General features: G+C 38.7%; 1 protein-coding gene across 5 annotated transcripts in view; it reads right to left on the bottom strand.

Moving 5' to 3' along the window:
- Positions 1–17,088, bottom strand: part of GULP1 (GULP PTB domain containing engulfment adaptor 1) — a 125,837-nt gene that overhangs the window by 29,719 nt on the left and 79,030 nt on the right. For all 5 annotated transcript variants that reach the window (XM_066322508.1, XM_066322510.1, XM_066322506.1 and 2 more), the window contains exons 4-6: positions 11,906–11,977; positions 2,761–2,859; positions 448–585 (exon numbers count right to left, since the gene is read on the bottom strand). In XM_066322508.1, coding sequence (XP_066178605.1) covers positions 448–585; positions 2,761–2,859; positions 11,906–11,977 — 309 coding nt within the window. The remainder of the gene's footprint in view (positions 1–447; positions 586–2,760; positions 2,860–11,905; positions 11,978–17,088) is intronic.

Here is a 17,088-nt window from a genome sequence, read left to right as displayed (position 1 = left end):
GACAAAGAAGGGAGAGCCTTGCTGTGATAAAATAATAAAAATCCCCAGAAAACAAACAATACACAAAACCCCGACACTAAAACCAGAGACAGACACATCAGCTGAAAAGCCTGCAAGGGTATCTCAGCCCCAGAGCTGCAGTGGTCACAGCAAACAGCTGGCAAACATCTCCAGCCTGGTGGGATGGAGCCTGTTCTCCAAGAGTATTGCAGATGCTTCCACCAGGATGCTGAGCTGGGCAGCAAGAGAAATTACCCCAGAAAACCACCTCAGATCACTGAAGAAAGAGACTCTTCCTTCATTTAATGCATCTAAGTTGCAAGATTACCATAGTGGCCTGAGAAATTAAAAGGCAGGCTGTGTTTCATGAACCCTTCCCACCTCACTTCAAGGCAGACCCCTCAGCAGCAGAGTGACCTCCAGCCCTGCAGTGTCCCGAGTACTTACACACTTCTCACTGTCAAACACATAGCACAGGTGCTTGTTTGACTCTGAGTCTTTGCATATGAAAGTAAATATCCTCTTGTCAGTTTTGTCATCCGCGCAAAAGGATATCCTGTGGAGCTGACAGTTGTGCTGGACCTCCTGCAAACAAACAAAAAGGTCATTTTCAACAAATTACTGCCCTCTCTTAGGATAAAGATGCACAAAGGAAAGCTCTGGATTTCCTCATAAGAGCAGGCAAGCTGCAATAAATGTTTTTGAATGCCCCTTACTGTACATGAGAGCACCCAAAAATGGACTTAAAATGTAACAGAAGTTAGCAAACTCATCTCCTAAAAAGCACTCCTGTTTTTACTGAATGTAAATAGGAAGTTTTTATTTGGACAGCATTCATGTGGAACTGTTTATTTGGACAGTAATTTCTCTTCTAGAAAATTGATTTTACTCTTCCCTCTGCAATTTATTTAGGGCCTGATTATGTAAAGTAATCTCTTCTTTTTCCAGATGTACATCTTTAAATTTCATCATCTTCCAAGGTTTGTTAAAATGGACTTACTGATTTGAGTCCTTACTTTGCTACGTTAAATATAGAAAATAGAAATAAAATTACTTTGCTAACCAAATAAAGAGAAATAAATCTGACATATAAATACTTGTTTACTTGAGGTGCCACATAAGCAGCTTTTAGGCATTATTATTTGGATATTTTTGCTACTGTATTTAATTTTCCATTAAAAAGCAGGTTCCAACTATTTAAAAAGCTGCAATGGCAATGCTGGTCAGCTGTGAGAGCTTGACAAGACCGAAATAAACTATCTCAACTATTTTTTTATTGTTTTTCTTCAACAAGTCTCCTCTTGGTATTTTATTTGGCTTATTACATGGGAAAGCAATATTTTCTTTAAAGGAAAATATGTCCTTTCGATGTGAACTATTATCTATTAAAAAAAAAAGGTCTGTGCAGCACTGGGGTTCCCAGCTTGCTGTGAGCCCATAAACAAGGCCAGGCCCTCTCTGCACACAGCCACATAGCAAAAAAAATGCACCCTATGGGCAATCTTTTCCCCTTGCCCCAAGTGAGTTCATTTTCTCAGTCTTTACAGCTGTTCTGAGCGTCCTGTTTCTCCCATGTCCCAAATCTCTCTCCTGTGGTAGCTCTTTAACACACAGAAATAATTACATGTGCTTGCCCTGGCACTGTGAGGCTTACAGGTCCACATAATTATTTTATATCATACAAGGACAGAAACACTTTTATATAATCTTTTTTTAGAATGCCAAATATAGAATCAGGTCCTGATACATGAGCTGGCCTTGTGTTCCTACTGCCATTAATAGTCACTATGTGACTAAACCCCAATATTCCTCTGTAACATACTGAAGTGCTTTGTTTCAAAAACACTGTGCAAAAAAGACTAGTTAGTGCTGATAACATGAAATTGAATTTCCTAAAGCATTTTATAAACTGTGCAAGAAGAAGAAAAACTCGATTGAATTTACAAGCAGCTACAAGAAACTAAGGGGGGGAGATAAAAAAATAAAATGCTCACAGTTGATTACTACTTGAGTGGTAATAACAACATTGCTAAGAGATTAGAATGTTCCTACTCCCCCAGACATATATCCCACAGCTTTCTGTTAATCCCTGCAGGAAGGCTAAGATCTTTTGGCATTTCAAACTGTTATTTTAAAACGGTTTTTGCCAGGATATGGCGTTTAACAGCCCCGTCTGCCCTACAGCATAAGGAAGATGCAAAAACTCCAGTTAAAGTTGACATGGGATAGTTCTTGTCCCCTCTGCTTATGCATGAACTGTTGAGTTCTGGTTGTGTGAAGAATCTGAAACAAAAATGGGCTGCAAGCATCTGTAGCTTTGAACTACAGCTACCATCTGAGAAAAAGCACTGCCACTGCCTGAATGCAGCAGTTACTCCACAATTAAGTAGGAACAAAAGAATCTTCCAAATTCAACACTCAGCATATATATGGAAAGGTTTTTATCATATGCAGTATGAACATTTATTCAGCTCGTTGTTTTCATCTTCCTCAAACTTTAAAAGTCCTGCTGTGAAAGGATTAAAAAGATTGAATGTCATATTAGCTACAGTGTGCCTTCAGGACTATCATGTACCTTCCTGGGAGGATGGCACCCACGTGTAACAAAACGTGGTATTTCAGAAGATTTTTTCCATCAACAGAATGGCTTTTGTTATAACACTTTAAAAATACAAAATAATGAAAGCCTTAAAACCAGTGAAACAAATATTTACTAGTTTAGCAAAAAAAAAAAAAAAAAACCCACATCAAGTTTCTTACCTTTGTTTTTGGGTCTAGAATTTTTACACCATAGATTGAGATTTGTAACTCAACTTTGGGCGTCTTTTGGCCTTCAGATTTCTTGATATGCCTTGCAAACTGCAACACAAAAAAGCACAACAGCAATCACATAATTAATAAGTTTATTTGTTATTAATTCTCAGTTTCTCTCAACCCCCTCCACCTGAAGTTGTTTGCTTCCTTCATCAATAAGCCTCCCATAAACAACACCAACTATTCCAAGAGTCTCAGCTGGGCACAGACCAGCATTTCTAACTGTGCACTACAGAATGTTCCTAAAATTCAGGAAGAAGTATTTTAAAATTACTTAGCGTGCTCCCCTGAAACTTTTTATCTGCTTTCTATGCACTTAATTGAAGCTTTTGCATGAGATTTCTCTGAGAGCAGCAGAAACATGAACACTTTCAGTTCAGCAGCTGCCTGGTTGTTGAGCAGGGAATTCCACAACCTGCTATGTCTAACCTCACTTCCATGGAGGGTACTTCTGGATATTCCTTTGAGATATTCCATCAGTCACTTTTAGCAGGGTCAATTTGAAAGCACTACAGTTGCCAACAACTAAGAAATACTTATCTACTTCATTCTCAGCATTTATCTGCCTGCAGCCCACTAGATGATGGCCAGACAGCACTTTATATGACTGGGTTGGGTAATATGTCCTGTCCAATACATTTTCTATCCTTTTCCATCTCCTTTTCTACACTTATCTTTCTCTCATGAACACTCCCATAAAATCAGCACAGTGTCTCAAACTTGTTCCTGCATCACAGTTAAGAAGTGCCCTAAATTTGGGTACCTTTCTTAGCAAATATATGTGATTGCTCCATATTTTGCTGTGTTACCAGAGCAAAATGTTGCCCTTTTACTATCAAGTCTTTGACAGCCTGGAATGGCATTTTCAAATGCATAAATAAGGATGATGATCCACTAAAGGCCAGAAGTTGGAGTCTTTGCTTCAGAGGTCTATGTTTGATCACATTATCCTCAACATTTCCATTTGAGACTAAAGAGGGTGTGTAATTCCCCATCAGTACAAATTCTCTGTGCCAGAAGTCAGTGTGGACAATGGCATTTAGTGCCTTCAAGAATCTAGAGTGTCACCAAGGTGCTGTCCTATCAGACCTGGAATACACAAGTCCAAATTGCCTTGTGATTGAGAAGTGCTTGGCTGGAGCCAACTGACACCTTTCCCTTAAAAGATCCTTAAAAACTCTGCTTACAATGAATTATTCATTTAAGTGACAGTTCAGGGTCTGGATTGTTGCTCTGATCCTTTTCCAACCAGTACTCAGAAAACCTTCCCATAAGACATCTGCTTTACACAATATGATTGTCAATCTCTTTTATTTCATTTTGCTTACAGGCAGCTTTGTTCATGGCAAATGATTAGCTAGTTTGGAGAACCACCTTAAAAGCACAGAATGAACCTGGTTTTCCCTTCCTCTCAATTTTATTCCTCATTAAGTCCATACTTACTGGACTTCTAATAGCTAAACATTCATTTATAATTAATCCTATTAATTTCACACAGTAACTGGACTTACCCAGATGCTTCATTATTTATTCCTGCACCCCAATAGCTGGTAAGTATCACACACTTGGGAAAACAAGCAGCACTCTCCCACCCCAAAAACCCCAAACAACTATCCCCCATCTAAACCCCTCTGTGCCATTCTCAAAACCAACTCTTAAATAGAAATATCTATTTGCACTTCAACATCTAGAGCTGTTACAGTCTCTGGCCATATATTTTATAAAGGTTCATACAGGACTTACTAGTGAAAGCCAATTAGTTGAGAGCCAAGAAAATATAATTTCTAATTCTGCCTCTTCAGCATCATGTATATACCTCTTGCAATATGTCCTTTTCTCATCCACCTGTTTAACTTCAAGCCCATGTCTTGCTACATACACTTTTAATATACATTATTCTCTGTGTTTTTATTGAGGTGTGCCATTCCATATGAATCTTTTAATGTTTTAAAAAGACATTTTATAGAAAATAAAATTTTAAAAATCGTAATTGCTGATTTACAGTATTTTGGCCAACATATGTTGACTTCAAAGGGCAATTACAATTCACTACAGAGAAAAAAATATGTTTTGTTCGATAAAAATCACTCATTAAACCACACAAAATCTATCCTAAATTTTACACTGCAAAGTTAGCCTTTTAAGTCTGTGCTTAAATAGGAAAAAGTTAGGGCAACCATTGGTTTATTAGCACAGATTTTTTTTCCAAGATGAATATAAAAATTAAAGTGTCTTTAGATAATTTTCAGATCATGCATTCATTCATTAGCTGCACTCTGCCAGCTTTCCTCTCTGATTTGTAATTTCCTGATGTCCCTTCATTGGGTGGGACTTTGAGGACATGAGTGACCCCTTTTCTCAGTCATCTGCACTTGGCCAGGTTAAATGGAATGAGTACAAAATCCAAAGATCACCCGGATAGTTTGGATATCCTAATTCCCAACAACTCAATGGTGCCCAGAAAGACACCCAGGGAACAGATAACCCTGGGGCACAACTCAGGTTGAAACAGCAACTTGAACCAACCCTGACCTGTTGGAAATGTCCCTTTGCAAACAAGCCACGCACGAGTCTTTCTATGCAGTAGGGAAGAGAAAGCACAAGCAACATTTGATTTTACTGCATTAAACTCACGGTATGTATTGAGAGCAATGATGGAATGCTTGACTTTCCAACAGCACTCATCCCAGAGTCTCAAACAACAGCTACATGGAAACAGTTGTAGTTTTTAAAGAAAAGACATTTAAAAGAAAAAGGTTTTAAAGTAAGTGATGTGAACAACTTGCACAAGTTTTAGAACAGCTGGCCAAAGCGTGCTCCAAGTAGTCAACACTTATAACACTGAGCAAGTTCCAGAAGGCAGTTCTGTGCCAATTCTAAAAAAAGGGTGAACTAACCCTACCATGTCTCCACGTCTCAGAAAGCAGAAATCCGGTTCAGGAACTAGAGAATTCAAGTGACATGAAATTAATGATGATCAATATTTTACAAAAAATGCAGCTTGTCCACTCTGCATTTTGTATATGCCATTATATTTAAGAAAGTGAAGCAACAGAAAGAAAGTATGAGTTAAGTTAGTTACATTAGTCTCCAGATGTAGTTATAAACAGGAAATTGTCATTGGGAAGATATGCTTCTAATGTATTCCAGCAGGGTTTATTTCTTAAGCATGACATTACTGAACAATGACCAGGAGAAAAATAATTACTGATAAAATCTGCAGGCAGAAGAAAATAAGAGAGGGGGAAAAAAGGGGAGAAAATTAATGATCTGAAATCTAAAATCCTTACAGAGGAAGCTTGCACAAAGACTGATGAAGGGGCAAATAACAGAGAGAACCTCATCAACCAGAACACCACAGACTGGCGTCCCAACTGAGCCAGTTGTTTTCCTACAAGCAGCCCTGCAAATCCCACGTGTGGCAACAAACTTTGGTTCTTGGGAGACTACCGTGTGAGGAGGGAAGAATAAAGTCTGAATAACATTGCAGGACTTCCACTAACTGAGGACCTTCTCATGAAACCAAAACTGGGAAGGTATTTCAAAGAGATCCTTAAGATGACAACAATGGCCATGCTGCATCAGCTGCTTGTGAGCAAACACTCAAATGTTATCCACTGTTGGCTTCAAAGGCAGAAGGATGTTGACAAAACAGAGAAAAAAACTCACAGGATATTTACCGAAGGGCTGGAAAGCCCACTTTAAGACACTCCCTAAAATCAAAACCAGGCCAATGGTGAAAGAAACCAATCACAAAAGAACCCCTTCCATACAGACATCCAGACAGATGGGCTTTTTAATCAAAGGTTTACTGGGTACAGTGAAGGGCACACAAAGATTAATTCAGAAAATACGTGGCAGTTCATCTCTTAGCATTTTTCCTGCCCACTGTCCTGTGCAATAACAGATAGCACACAGATACTGATCAGCAATTTCTTTTACATCTGACATTCTCCAGAATGCCACATCCAGCCACCCCCCAAACTTGTGTGGGGTTTGAACAGCACATCCCACCGCTGAGTCAAGTATCAGGAATTTTCTTTTATTTATTTCTAGTCATTCTTTCTACCTAAGGAGGACCCCAAGGGACCTCTGGACCTGGGAGATACACAAACATTATATTTTCCTATCAGCACACATTTGAAACTGAGTAATATTTGTATCTCGCACAGTAACAAGATTATTTAAGAGGGTAAAAATCTGCAGCCTCCCCTTGGCATCAAAATGGAAAATGATATAAAATTATAATGAATCACAGCATGGCTTGAAATGAGACAGGATGGGCCAAATTCTTAAACTGTTAGTTTATATATATAATGTTCCCAGGCATGAACTCCAGGTTTGGTCCAGCTCAGTGGGATGGGCTAGTTTGTATTCAGCTGCTTCAGAATTAACATTATATTTTCATGGCATTTTTAGGAAAGGAACAGATACGAAAAAACCTATTTTCTATGGTTTAACCTGGCTTTAAAAATTAAAAAAAGAAAACCCACCCATATATTTTTTAATTTATCACAGCAGCAGGGGAAAATGCAAACTCTTAAGAGTCTTATTAAAATTAAATTTGATGTGTTTGTGCCTCAAGTCTTTGCAAACATCCTACGAGGAGGAAAAAAAAAAAATCATGTTTTCAAGACAGCCAGGAACTGGAGCTAAAGAATTAATCATTAAGACTAATTAGCTCTATATATCTATAAATCAATTTCAGCCATGCAATGAAAACTATGTGCTTCTCTTTAATATTTACACCTCCCTGCGCAATTCAAGATTTAATTAAAAATAGTTGAGACATCAAAAGGGAGATAGATGTTCCTGTGATTTGGGTGCTAATCTTCAATCCCAGGGAAGAGAGCTTCAAACTCCTTCATTCTGTGAGAAATCAGCCACCCTGCACTTCACACCTTAAAACAGCCCTGATTTAGGGCAGGGTCGTTGGATAAGCTGGGAAGCAGCTTTGTAACCTGTCTTGGAGAAAATGTTTTTCTCCTTTTTTTCCATGACAATATTCATTATAAGGCAACATGTCAGAAAAAAACCCCCTTTTTTCTTGCAGTGCCTTCATGTCATCTAATTGGTCATGTTATAGACCAAATGCTCATGGACATTTGACGTGGGCATAACAAAACTACGGCCTCTGAAAAACAGCGGTCAAGAGGAGGAAAAGGATGTGAAGACACTGATATGCAAAATTCAACCTCTCAATAAACATCTGGACAGGGAAAAAAGTCATCCAGAGGTGTGTATCTATGGATTAGCTTGTGTTTTATTTTCCACACGCACACTGGACTGAGAGGAAGGCTGTGCATGTATTACCCACAGTGCAGAAGACTGTGCAGTCTTTTTTTTCCATCTCTCACTTCCTGACAGATTTTTTGTGTTTTGTTTCATTTGGGGGTGGGCAGCTTTGTTGTTGCTATTTTGAGATCTTTTGGTTATTTTGTCTGGCGGCATGGAGTTTTGGGGGGTTGTTGGGTTTCTTTGGTGGTGGGTTTTTGATTTTTTTTTTCCTGATTGGTTTTCGTTGATTTTTTTTTTTTTGGTGGAGGAAGGGGCAGGGTTTAATGTTATATATTTTCTTTTGAGAGGCAGGGTAAACAGGTATTTTCTTATTCAGCTCTTCTCATCTGCCTTGCTTTGGTCTTCAGGGTGTCCTTGACTGGTCCTGAACCACAAATTCCTCTTCCTGCAGTACTTCAAAGAGAGCAGTCATGGCTGGAAGGCTTGGCTGCAAATATCTTTATCCCAAAATTAAAAGCTTCTCTGTACTCCACCCTCCTCTGTCCTTTCAACAGCAAATGAAACTGAGCTTTAACACGGAATGGAGCTCACAACAACATCCAGGGATGGTCCTTTAAGGGCAGCAGCAGGACAGCCTCTCTGCATGTGTGGAAGTGTGTGAACGAGCACTCTTCACTCTGTGTATCCTCAGAGGTCAAGGACATGATGAAAAATACTTCAAGTGGTTTCAGAGTGATTCATTCTATCTGCATTTTGTCTGGTCATCTCCACTTACAGAAGAAAAGTGGAGGAAAAGAAGGACAATGAGCTGAAAGCCGGGTCAACAAACAGCCTTAAGTTTGGCCCTCACAAAAACATCCTTTGGAAGACTCTTGGAATAAACAGCCCAAAACTCAGGTGTTTATTCTGGTTTCTCCCTGGCACTCCTCCATGCAGCTTCCTCACCACTGCTTTGGTTATGCTGCTCCTCCCATCTCTTCTTCCTACCTGTTTCTGCCTCTGGCAACCCTTCTAACATTTTATAAGAAATTCCTGCAGTCTGGTCGAGAAGTTACAAACTTGATTAATCAAGGAAAGTAATCATTTCACTTAATAAAATAAAATGTGATTTGACAACATGTAGACGTTTGAGTACCATAGGCATGTTTGGGTACAGCACCTGGGTGCCATGTGCTTTAGTTTTTGTTTCATTCTAGAAATAGGTCTGACTAGAAAATTGGAAGGAAAACATGGCTTGGAATAAATTATTATAATAATTCACCTTATCTTACAAATAAATAAGCAAACACATTGTAAAAGATTACTGTTCAACTTGCTTCTTTCTCTGGCAGTACAACTCCAAGCACTTGGAAAACACAAGGGGAGATCCCACCTAGATAAAACGACTGGACAATCCTCTAGAAAAATTAAACATAGTTGCTTGAAAAAGACTATCTTCTAATTGCAACTGTCCCAGAAAAATTGTCAAGAAAATATAAAAGTTGTATTTGGGATAAAAGTACAACGAAGCGTCAAAAAAAAGTTTGTCCAAGATATTTTACGTTTCTGTAGAACATCAGCTCCATCTGCTGGGAAGAATCAGTTTGTGGAATGGCAGCTGCAGTTTCTGTGCTGGGCAACCCAAATCTTTGTGCTAAGGGTTTTTAATTTAGAGGAGTAAACAGTTGTATATCAAATCTTGACTCTGTCAGTTTGGTGACATGAGGGCTTAAGAAAAATGCTTCTCGTGGCCGTGTTTCATGGTCTGCATATCACTGGAAGCAAGTGACTTCAGGAGCTCATTAGAGTGATGCATGTCACATGTAAAAATAGCTCTAAACATTAGGAAGTGTCAGTTGTTTTTCTGCTAGCTATTGATTTTAATTAAAAACAAATTATGATTAATCACATTGCAATTAAAGACAATTCCAAGCTATTAAAAAATATGTGTGGTATCAGAATCTACATGTCTTCTAAAAACCTCTCCTACCCCCAAACCACTTTCTATTTCTTCAATATTTCTTTCAATAAGACATTAGTTTTTCAAGCTGTTCTATTCGCTTAAAAAATTTCAATTAGCATTTTCTAAAAACAAGCTACAGATGTGTGCTTAATAAAAATCCAGTACCTCTAGGCTTCTCTTTAAACACTACAGATGCACAACGTAAGTCAGTCTTCAGATGAGTATTCAATTAATTGAGGATTGTTTCAAACATAAAAGTCTTTTCATTGCTCTCTGAATTCTGTTCCAAGACTTTTTGAGTCCTTCAGAAAGTCATCGTTATTTACTTCAGAAGTTCTCTAATAAACTTTTGATTATGTAAGATTACATGCAATACTTGATATCTAAGCTCCAAAATTCCAAACTTGAAGAAAATAATGTGATTCTGGCAGCAGCTATTCAGACTTCTATCTCCAAGGCAGTTTGCTTAGGGAATGTGTGTAAAAAGTTAGAGCAGATATCTACATACTTCAGAGTGACACCATAAACATATACACAACATTTCTGGCTTTGCCCACACTCCTGAGAGCAGTTATTTGGAATCCTTTTTTATGGAATCATAGAATTCAACCCACCCAAAGCCTCTGGTGATCAGTGAGAGCCCACTGGGGCTCCACCAGTGAGACAGAGACACTCAGCATCTGGTTTATTCCCAAGTCCAATAACACACCATTAAACCAGAAGCAAAGCTGCTCCACAGCAAGATATCCCTGTGAGAGATTTCTGCACAGAACCGACTTTGCCAGGGGCACTGGAATTTTATAAAGACAAACTACACAAGTGCACACCAACCCACACTTTTTTTTTTCCCCCACTGACAGAATGCTGCAATGCTTAAAAAAGGGTCCAACTTAGCCTAAACCACTTGAAAACAGCTAGTTAGTTGATAATGACTCTGACTAACTGCACCACAATAAAGTCCCTTTGGCACAAAACACTCTTAAGAATCAACTCAACGAATCTTTAAAGGCAGCTGTACTATTTTGGTGGAGTGAAAACAATAGCAAAGAACATGTTTCAATACTTTAAGAAGATTACTGATCCATCTTGTAAAGATGTCCTTCTCAAGGGAAAACTGACCCTTAAAAGCTGAGCTACATGAGCAGTCTCAATGTTTCTTTTCTGCATTTCTTTAGCATGTTACAACACAATTTTTTCGATACTGACTCCCCACGTTTGCTGCCCATCTCCAAGGAACTTGTTGAAACAAATAATGAAAAGCCTGCAAAAAAGTTATGAAAAATGCAATAGTAGGGAGAACTATTTCAGCATCTAAGCAAACTGAAGGGCCAATAGCTCAGAGCAGCTAAGCATGAAGCAGTGCCATTCCAGAGGACTGGAACAATCAGCACTCCCTGCCCCAGCTCACAGTGTCTGAAGAGCTCTGACCTCGCCAGCTCTCACTCAGCAGTCAAGGCACAGCCAGGTTAATTGAAAACAACCCTCAACAAGTCACTGCACTGGGATATTTTTAGCTGTCCACCTCGTCCCTTGGTGCCCAAGCAAATGTAACCAAGAGGAAATAGCAAAAGTCTGATTACTCAGCTATAGCGGGGGACGGCAGCTAAAACAAATCCTTGCTACTTTGTGTGTATTAATGAAGCCCTAAACAAGCCCAAAGAAGAAGAATCACCCACTGAAGTACACGAACTCTATAAATATTTCTGAAGAATTATCTTCAAGACAACTAAATATACACAGCAGAACACCTGACCATACAGACTTGATAAGGAAGAACCTGCAGACTAAAGAGATTAGTAAAAGCAACTACTTTGAGAGCCAGTGAATTCACCTAGAAAACCTAAAAAGTGTCTTCGTTGTGAAAAAGAGGTTAGGAGTGCATTCCAGTTATGTTTTATTAAAAATTCTTACCTTTAATTTTCTAACAGCATCTCTTACAACTTCTGTGCCTTTGGGCTGCTCCACTTCTGTACTGCCTAGAAACTGAAAAGATTGTAATTTGTGAGCAGTAAGTTATGCATTTAAAGGCCTAATCAACTGGAGTAATCGTATTTTCCAATTATTTTCAAACAGCATTTTAGAAAGGCAATTGTTTCAGTAGCTGATAAATAAAAAACCTTCACACAGCTATTTCTAATCAAGAAAATAACAAGAACTTAATTCTATACTAATATTAGCACTATCAAAATTGACTTTAAAAAAACATCCTGTACAAATCTGTAAATTAGAGGTTCAAGTACCTTTTTCCACAGGGGAATTACCACTTTGGTAATACCTCTTTTTTAGAAGATAATGAAAATATGCATACATATACAAGCTACAGATGGAAGATACTTCCCATGAATCAACATGAGCCCATCATTTGGGCTATGTCACTAAAACATTCACACAACATGGATAAATTAAAAGAACTGATTTTCCTCTCAGAGCTGCTTGGTATAGTAACTTCACAGATTTACAGCAACTAGGTTCCAGCTTATGTAAAACCAAGAGTCATATTCAAGTAGTTTCTATTACAGTTCATATTTTTACCGAGTAAGGTTTTAATGAAAACCAAACACGTGTCTTTCATATATATATAGTAAAGGGATCTTATTTCTTTATTAGTACATTGAAATGCTTTTTTTTTCTGTACAGTCACACTTGCCTTCTACTGCACTATTACAAAAGGTATCATAATCCTGCCTGAAACCCATCTGTGTAACACACTAATTGATTTTCTATTGCCCAATTTTCACACTGAAGTACAGTTAAGTCACACCACGTACATGTATATGCTAAAATAACACTAGGAAAAAAACAAACCTCCTTTTTTCCCCAAAGCACAGTTTTCTGTGTACCATGACACACACAGGCATGTACAATTTTTAAGTCCTAGCCATTCTGAAGGGAATTAAAATTTATCAAGATACAGACAATTTAAACAGAGTAACACTGAAGTTTTTAGTTTTATTGAATCTCCCAAACACATTAAGTGTAGTCAGTGCAGTTAAGGTACACCTACAAAGAAACTGTGCAGCTCCGCCAATAATGAAGCCTCATAAGGCATTTGCTACTGACTCTGAAATATGACATCCCACCTTGAAAACAAGTGTGTAAATCAAAACACCACACACATCTGCTGTCAACATTCTCTACTATTACAATTCTCCAGCCAGGAGACCAAGGGTTTGGAAGAACAGAGCGGAAGGTTCTGCTGATGACTGAATGTCTTCCATGCAACATCTCTGATGGCTTCAGACCGAGGGGGTGGCCTTGCCTGGAAAAGTGATAGCTGCACAAAATTCATGTAGAGAAGGAAGAAGGATTCTTGGACATGATGGATATGCACGTGGCAGAGACAGAAAGGGAAAGATGAGTGATATATGTGAGTAAAGAAACCCCAGAGCAGTAGGTAAGATCAGATGAGAGTCTAAGAGGAAGGTTAAAACACCAACATTACCAGATATCTGCACACAAGCGTACTTATACCCACCACACCTGGCAGAACACCAGAGGCAGAAGCATAATTGCTGTAAGTTTGTGAGCAGCTCAAGTTGTGACACACAGAGCAGGAATCCTGCAGAAACACAGGAACAAGAGCTGCAGGCGTGGACAAGGTTCAATGAGCAGAGCACTGCTCACTGCTGCCCACAGAGAAGCTGCCAGCTGAGCCAGATGCTTCATCCATGGCTGTTTCCTAACCCTCGTGCTGTTTTCAAACCGGCAGTACCAGTATTGGGGTCAGCAGCCCAGGACTTGGCAATACAGATTTAGGGCCAGGCCTTGGGTGGAACTGGGTCATGGCCACGCAGAGATGCCTCAGGTTGTGCTGCCTCACCTGCAGCTGCTTCTGCAGGAGGGCACAGGGCTGCCCTACATTTTTTATTCACTCACTTCCATCCAGATGAGCGAGCTCAGATAAAGCTAAGAAAGAAACAGTCATTTTCCCATGACTCTCCTTCCAGCTCTCTCCTCTGCTTTGTAGTCCAAGAAAGATGAAGGTATCTTTGCTGTGTTCAGTAAATCCCAGCAGCAGACCAATCCTTCCACAAATACATTTTCCCAGAGGCTTATACCTCATGCTAATTCACATTACTGCCTCAGAAAATGTAAGCATCAAATTAAGCTTTTGCCACAGCTGTGGAATCTGTTAAATGTCACTGAATTTTAAAGCTTATAGTAATGGTCCCCAAACCAGAAATTACCATTTATGATCATGGACGGGAGGGAGAAGCAGACTTCTAAACAGAAAGATAAAGTGCTGAAAGCACTTTAAAAGACTGACAAAACCTGAAGAAAAACTCTTTGTGTTTGCTCAGTAAGTTATGAAAGAAATAAACAATCAAGACTCAGAGAATATCGAAACACCATGAGTGTTACATCAGCATTTATGGAACATAACCCACCAGAATTCCGTAAATCATTCACTCTCTTCCAGATGAGTGTTGGTTTTGACATTAGGCATCACCACTGAAATTTCTATTGCTCTCAGCAGTTTTGAGCTGGATGTGGAATTCAAGCATGTGCATAATAAACTATTAAGCATAGGAAAAGACAGTAAGACATGTCTAATCCAGAGACGCAAAAATTTGTAGCTTAAGTGCTAATACCAAGAAAAATTACAAGGCCATACTATGGATTGCACTGTTTGTATCTATTTCTAACTCTTTTAATTGCATTTGTACTTTTTTAAAATTTATATGTGTTCAAATTGCTTACACATTTCATGCTTGACTTCCTTTCTTAATTTCTTGGTAAGAGTAATAAAAGGAAAACCAGCAATTAAGGGTAGATATTCTGAATATTTGTATGAACTGGACTATTTTGTTTAGGAAAAAATATAGACTGAATTTCAGACCAAGACAGGTTTGTAACAGAAGAATGACTGTGCAATAAAGGCTTAACAAACAGCTAATGTTTTAATGGGAAGCTTTTTATTGCTTGCTTTTTCATCTGCTCTGCACCTTGTCCATCTCATCTACCATCATTTTGTGTTCAATATCAGGTCCCAATTACTGTGGCATTGCTCGTGAGAGTTAAGCTAAGCAAACAGATGTATTTGCAAAGCTGGGGCTTCAGCTGCCAAGGTCACTGTGTTTGTACAGCCCCTGGCACTGCAGACACGCTGCCACTGGGCTGTCCAGGGGAGCCACTAACAACTAACTGCCCACCCCCATGGCACGGGAAGGTGGTCGTTTCAGCATGGTCCTCTCGGCAGATTTTTCTCACCGAATCTCGCACAAACACAGAGAACAAATATTTGTCATATCAGGAAATGGGTCCAGCTGTGGCATGAATAATAGAATTATTCTGCATGGAAGACTTTCTGCAACAAAAATTTCAAAGCAAAAGGGATAGATGTGAAACCTCCCTTTTAGGGAACAGTGCGGATCCAGAGTTTTAGGTGGGAACTTGGCAAGTCAGTGCTTCATTTGAGGTTCCCTTCTGCAACTCGACTCATGCAGAGCAACCAGCATATGAAACCCAAGTGGTTCTGAGAGTCCAGCTAACAGGACTCCTGCACCTCACTGCAGAAGAGGGAAATAGAAAATAACAGTTTAAAATAACAGTTTCTCTTTAGATCATTCACTATTAATCCTAAAAGCAAACTAATAAACGCATTAAATGCTGAAGTGTTCTTTACATAAGTAATGTGTTCAAACACATAATACAGCTGAAAAATGTTTACATAATGACTGCTACATCTATTTACTGTCTGCAACTAGCAAAAAGATTATTCTTGAGGTTGGTGTACTCCATGCAGAATATTCAAACAGACACGATACATAATTTAGGCATGCCACTAGACTCAAATATTTATGTGTTGCTTTAGTATTAAGAATAAGACCATCATGATCATACTGAATGTTCATTGGATACTTGAAAAAGATGGAAGCAGATGACATTTAATATTTTGTATAACAAAGCAAGCTAAAGCCATTTTCTTTATCACACATTGTTCACTGCAGTCTGCCATTCTTCCAAACATGCTCCCTACAAAAGTGATGAGCTGTTATTTTCCTAGCGTATTACTAATTCTCATTTCACTTGCAGCTGTCTGCAATCAGAAATAACTCTTGAGAGGCCAACAGATCCTATCAGTCAGAACCATTTATGTGTTCCTTTAATGTACAGTGATGTCTGCCATGAAGAAAGTGAGCTGCTGGCCAGCCACATACAAGACAAACACCTCAGATCAAACTGTTTCTAATCTAATGTTAGCAGACAACCAGATGCGTTCACTCCCCATGCAAAGATTTGCAAGATAATGCAGCTGCAAAGAATTAACAGACACTATTTCAACATATTAAATCAACAGAGGTTTTATCACTGACAGCAACTGAGAGAAAATTCAGCCCTGTGATGGCCAAGAGGGCTGTCTTATACAATAAGATATCAGACATTGTGGGGAATATCTTGGTTAGAATGTAGACAATATCTAACCAATATCTTGGTTAGAATGTGACATTTCCCTAAGCATTAACATGAACAAGACCTTTTTTTTTTTTTTTTTTTGTCCAATTCCATTGTGAAATTATTAAAATTGCTTTTTGACTTGTACTATTAAAAAACTATTAAATTAAAAGGTAAATCATCTTTTACTTTGCTGGCATAATTCAAAGGCAAGACAACTTCAGGTATCCAGAACCCCTCACATTTCTGACAAGTCTGCTGCTGTTCTGATGTGCCAACAGGTCTCAGCAAGGCCAGGTGAAGTGTCAAGGTTAACAGTGCACCTTTTTTCCTTGACTTTAGCAGGAAAATCTCCAGTAATTCTTCCCCTGGCAGCTTAGATTTTGGCCCTCAACATTTTATTGTCTTTACATGCAAATCACATCCAGGCGCCTTTCTTCAAAGCTTAGCGGGGGAAAAAAGAACTCTATCCATTATTAAGAAAAGTTAACCTTATGAGATTGAAAAAATTAATAGATTCAACCCTTGATTAAGAAATAGTTTTAGGTGCACTTCTGAATATTTAATGTAAACTTCCACTCCTCCAGTAGAGAGCAGTGTAGGATATTTTAAAAATAAATATCTGCTTTCCTTTGTCATCACATTTCAATCCCCAAAAAATCCCAGTCTTTTACAGTGCCACATTTCTTTTTTACTCT

Source organism: Sylvia atricapilla, chromosome 7 (assembly GCF_009819655.1).
Source record: "Sylvia atricapilla isolate bSylAtr1 chromosome 7, bSylAtr1.pri, whole genome shotgun sequence".
Lineage (NCBI taxonomy): Eukaryota > Metazoa > Chordata > Aves > Passeriformes > Sylviidae > Sylvia > Sylvia atricapilla.
This window is presented reverse-complemented; position numbering and strand designations above follow the sequence as displayed.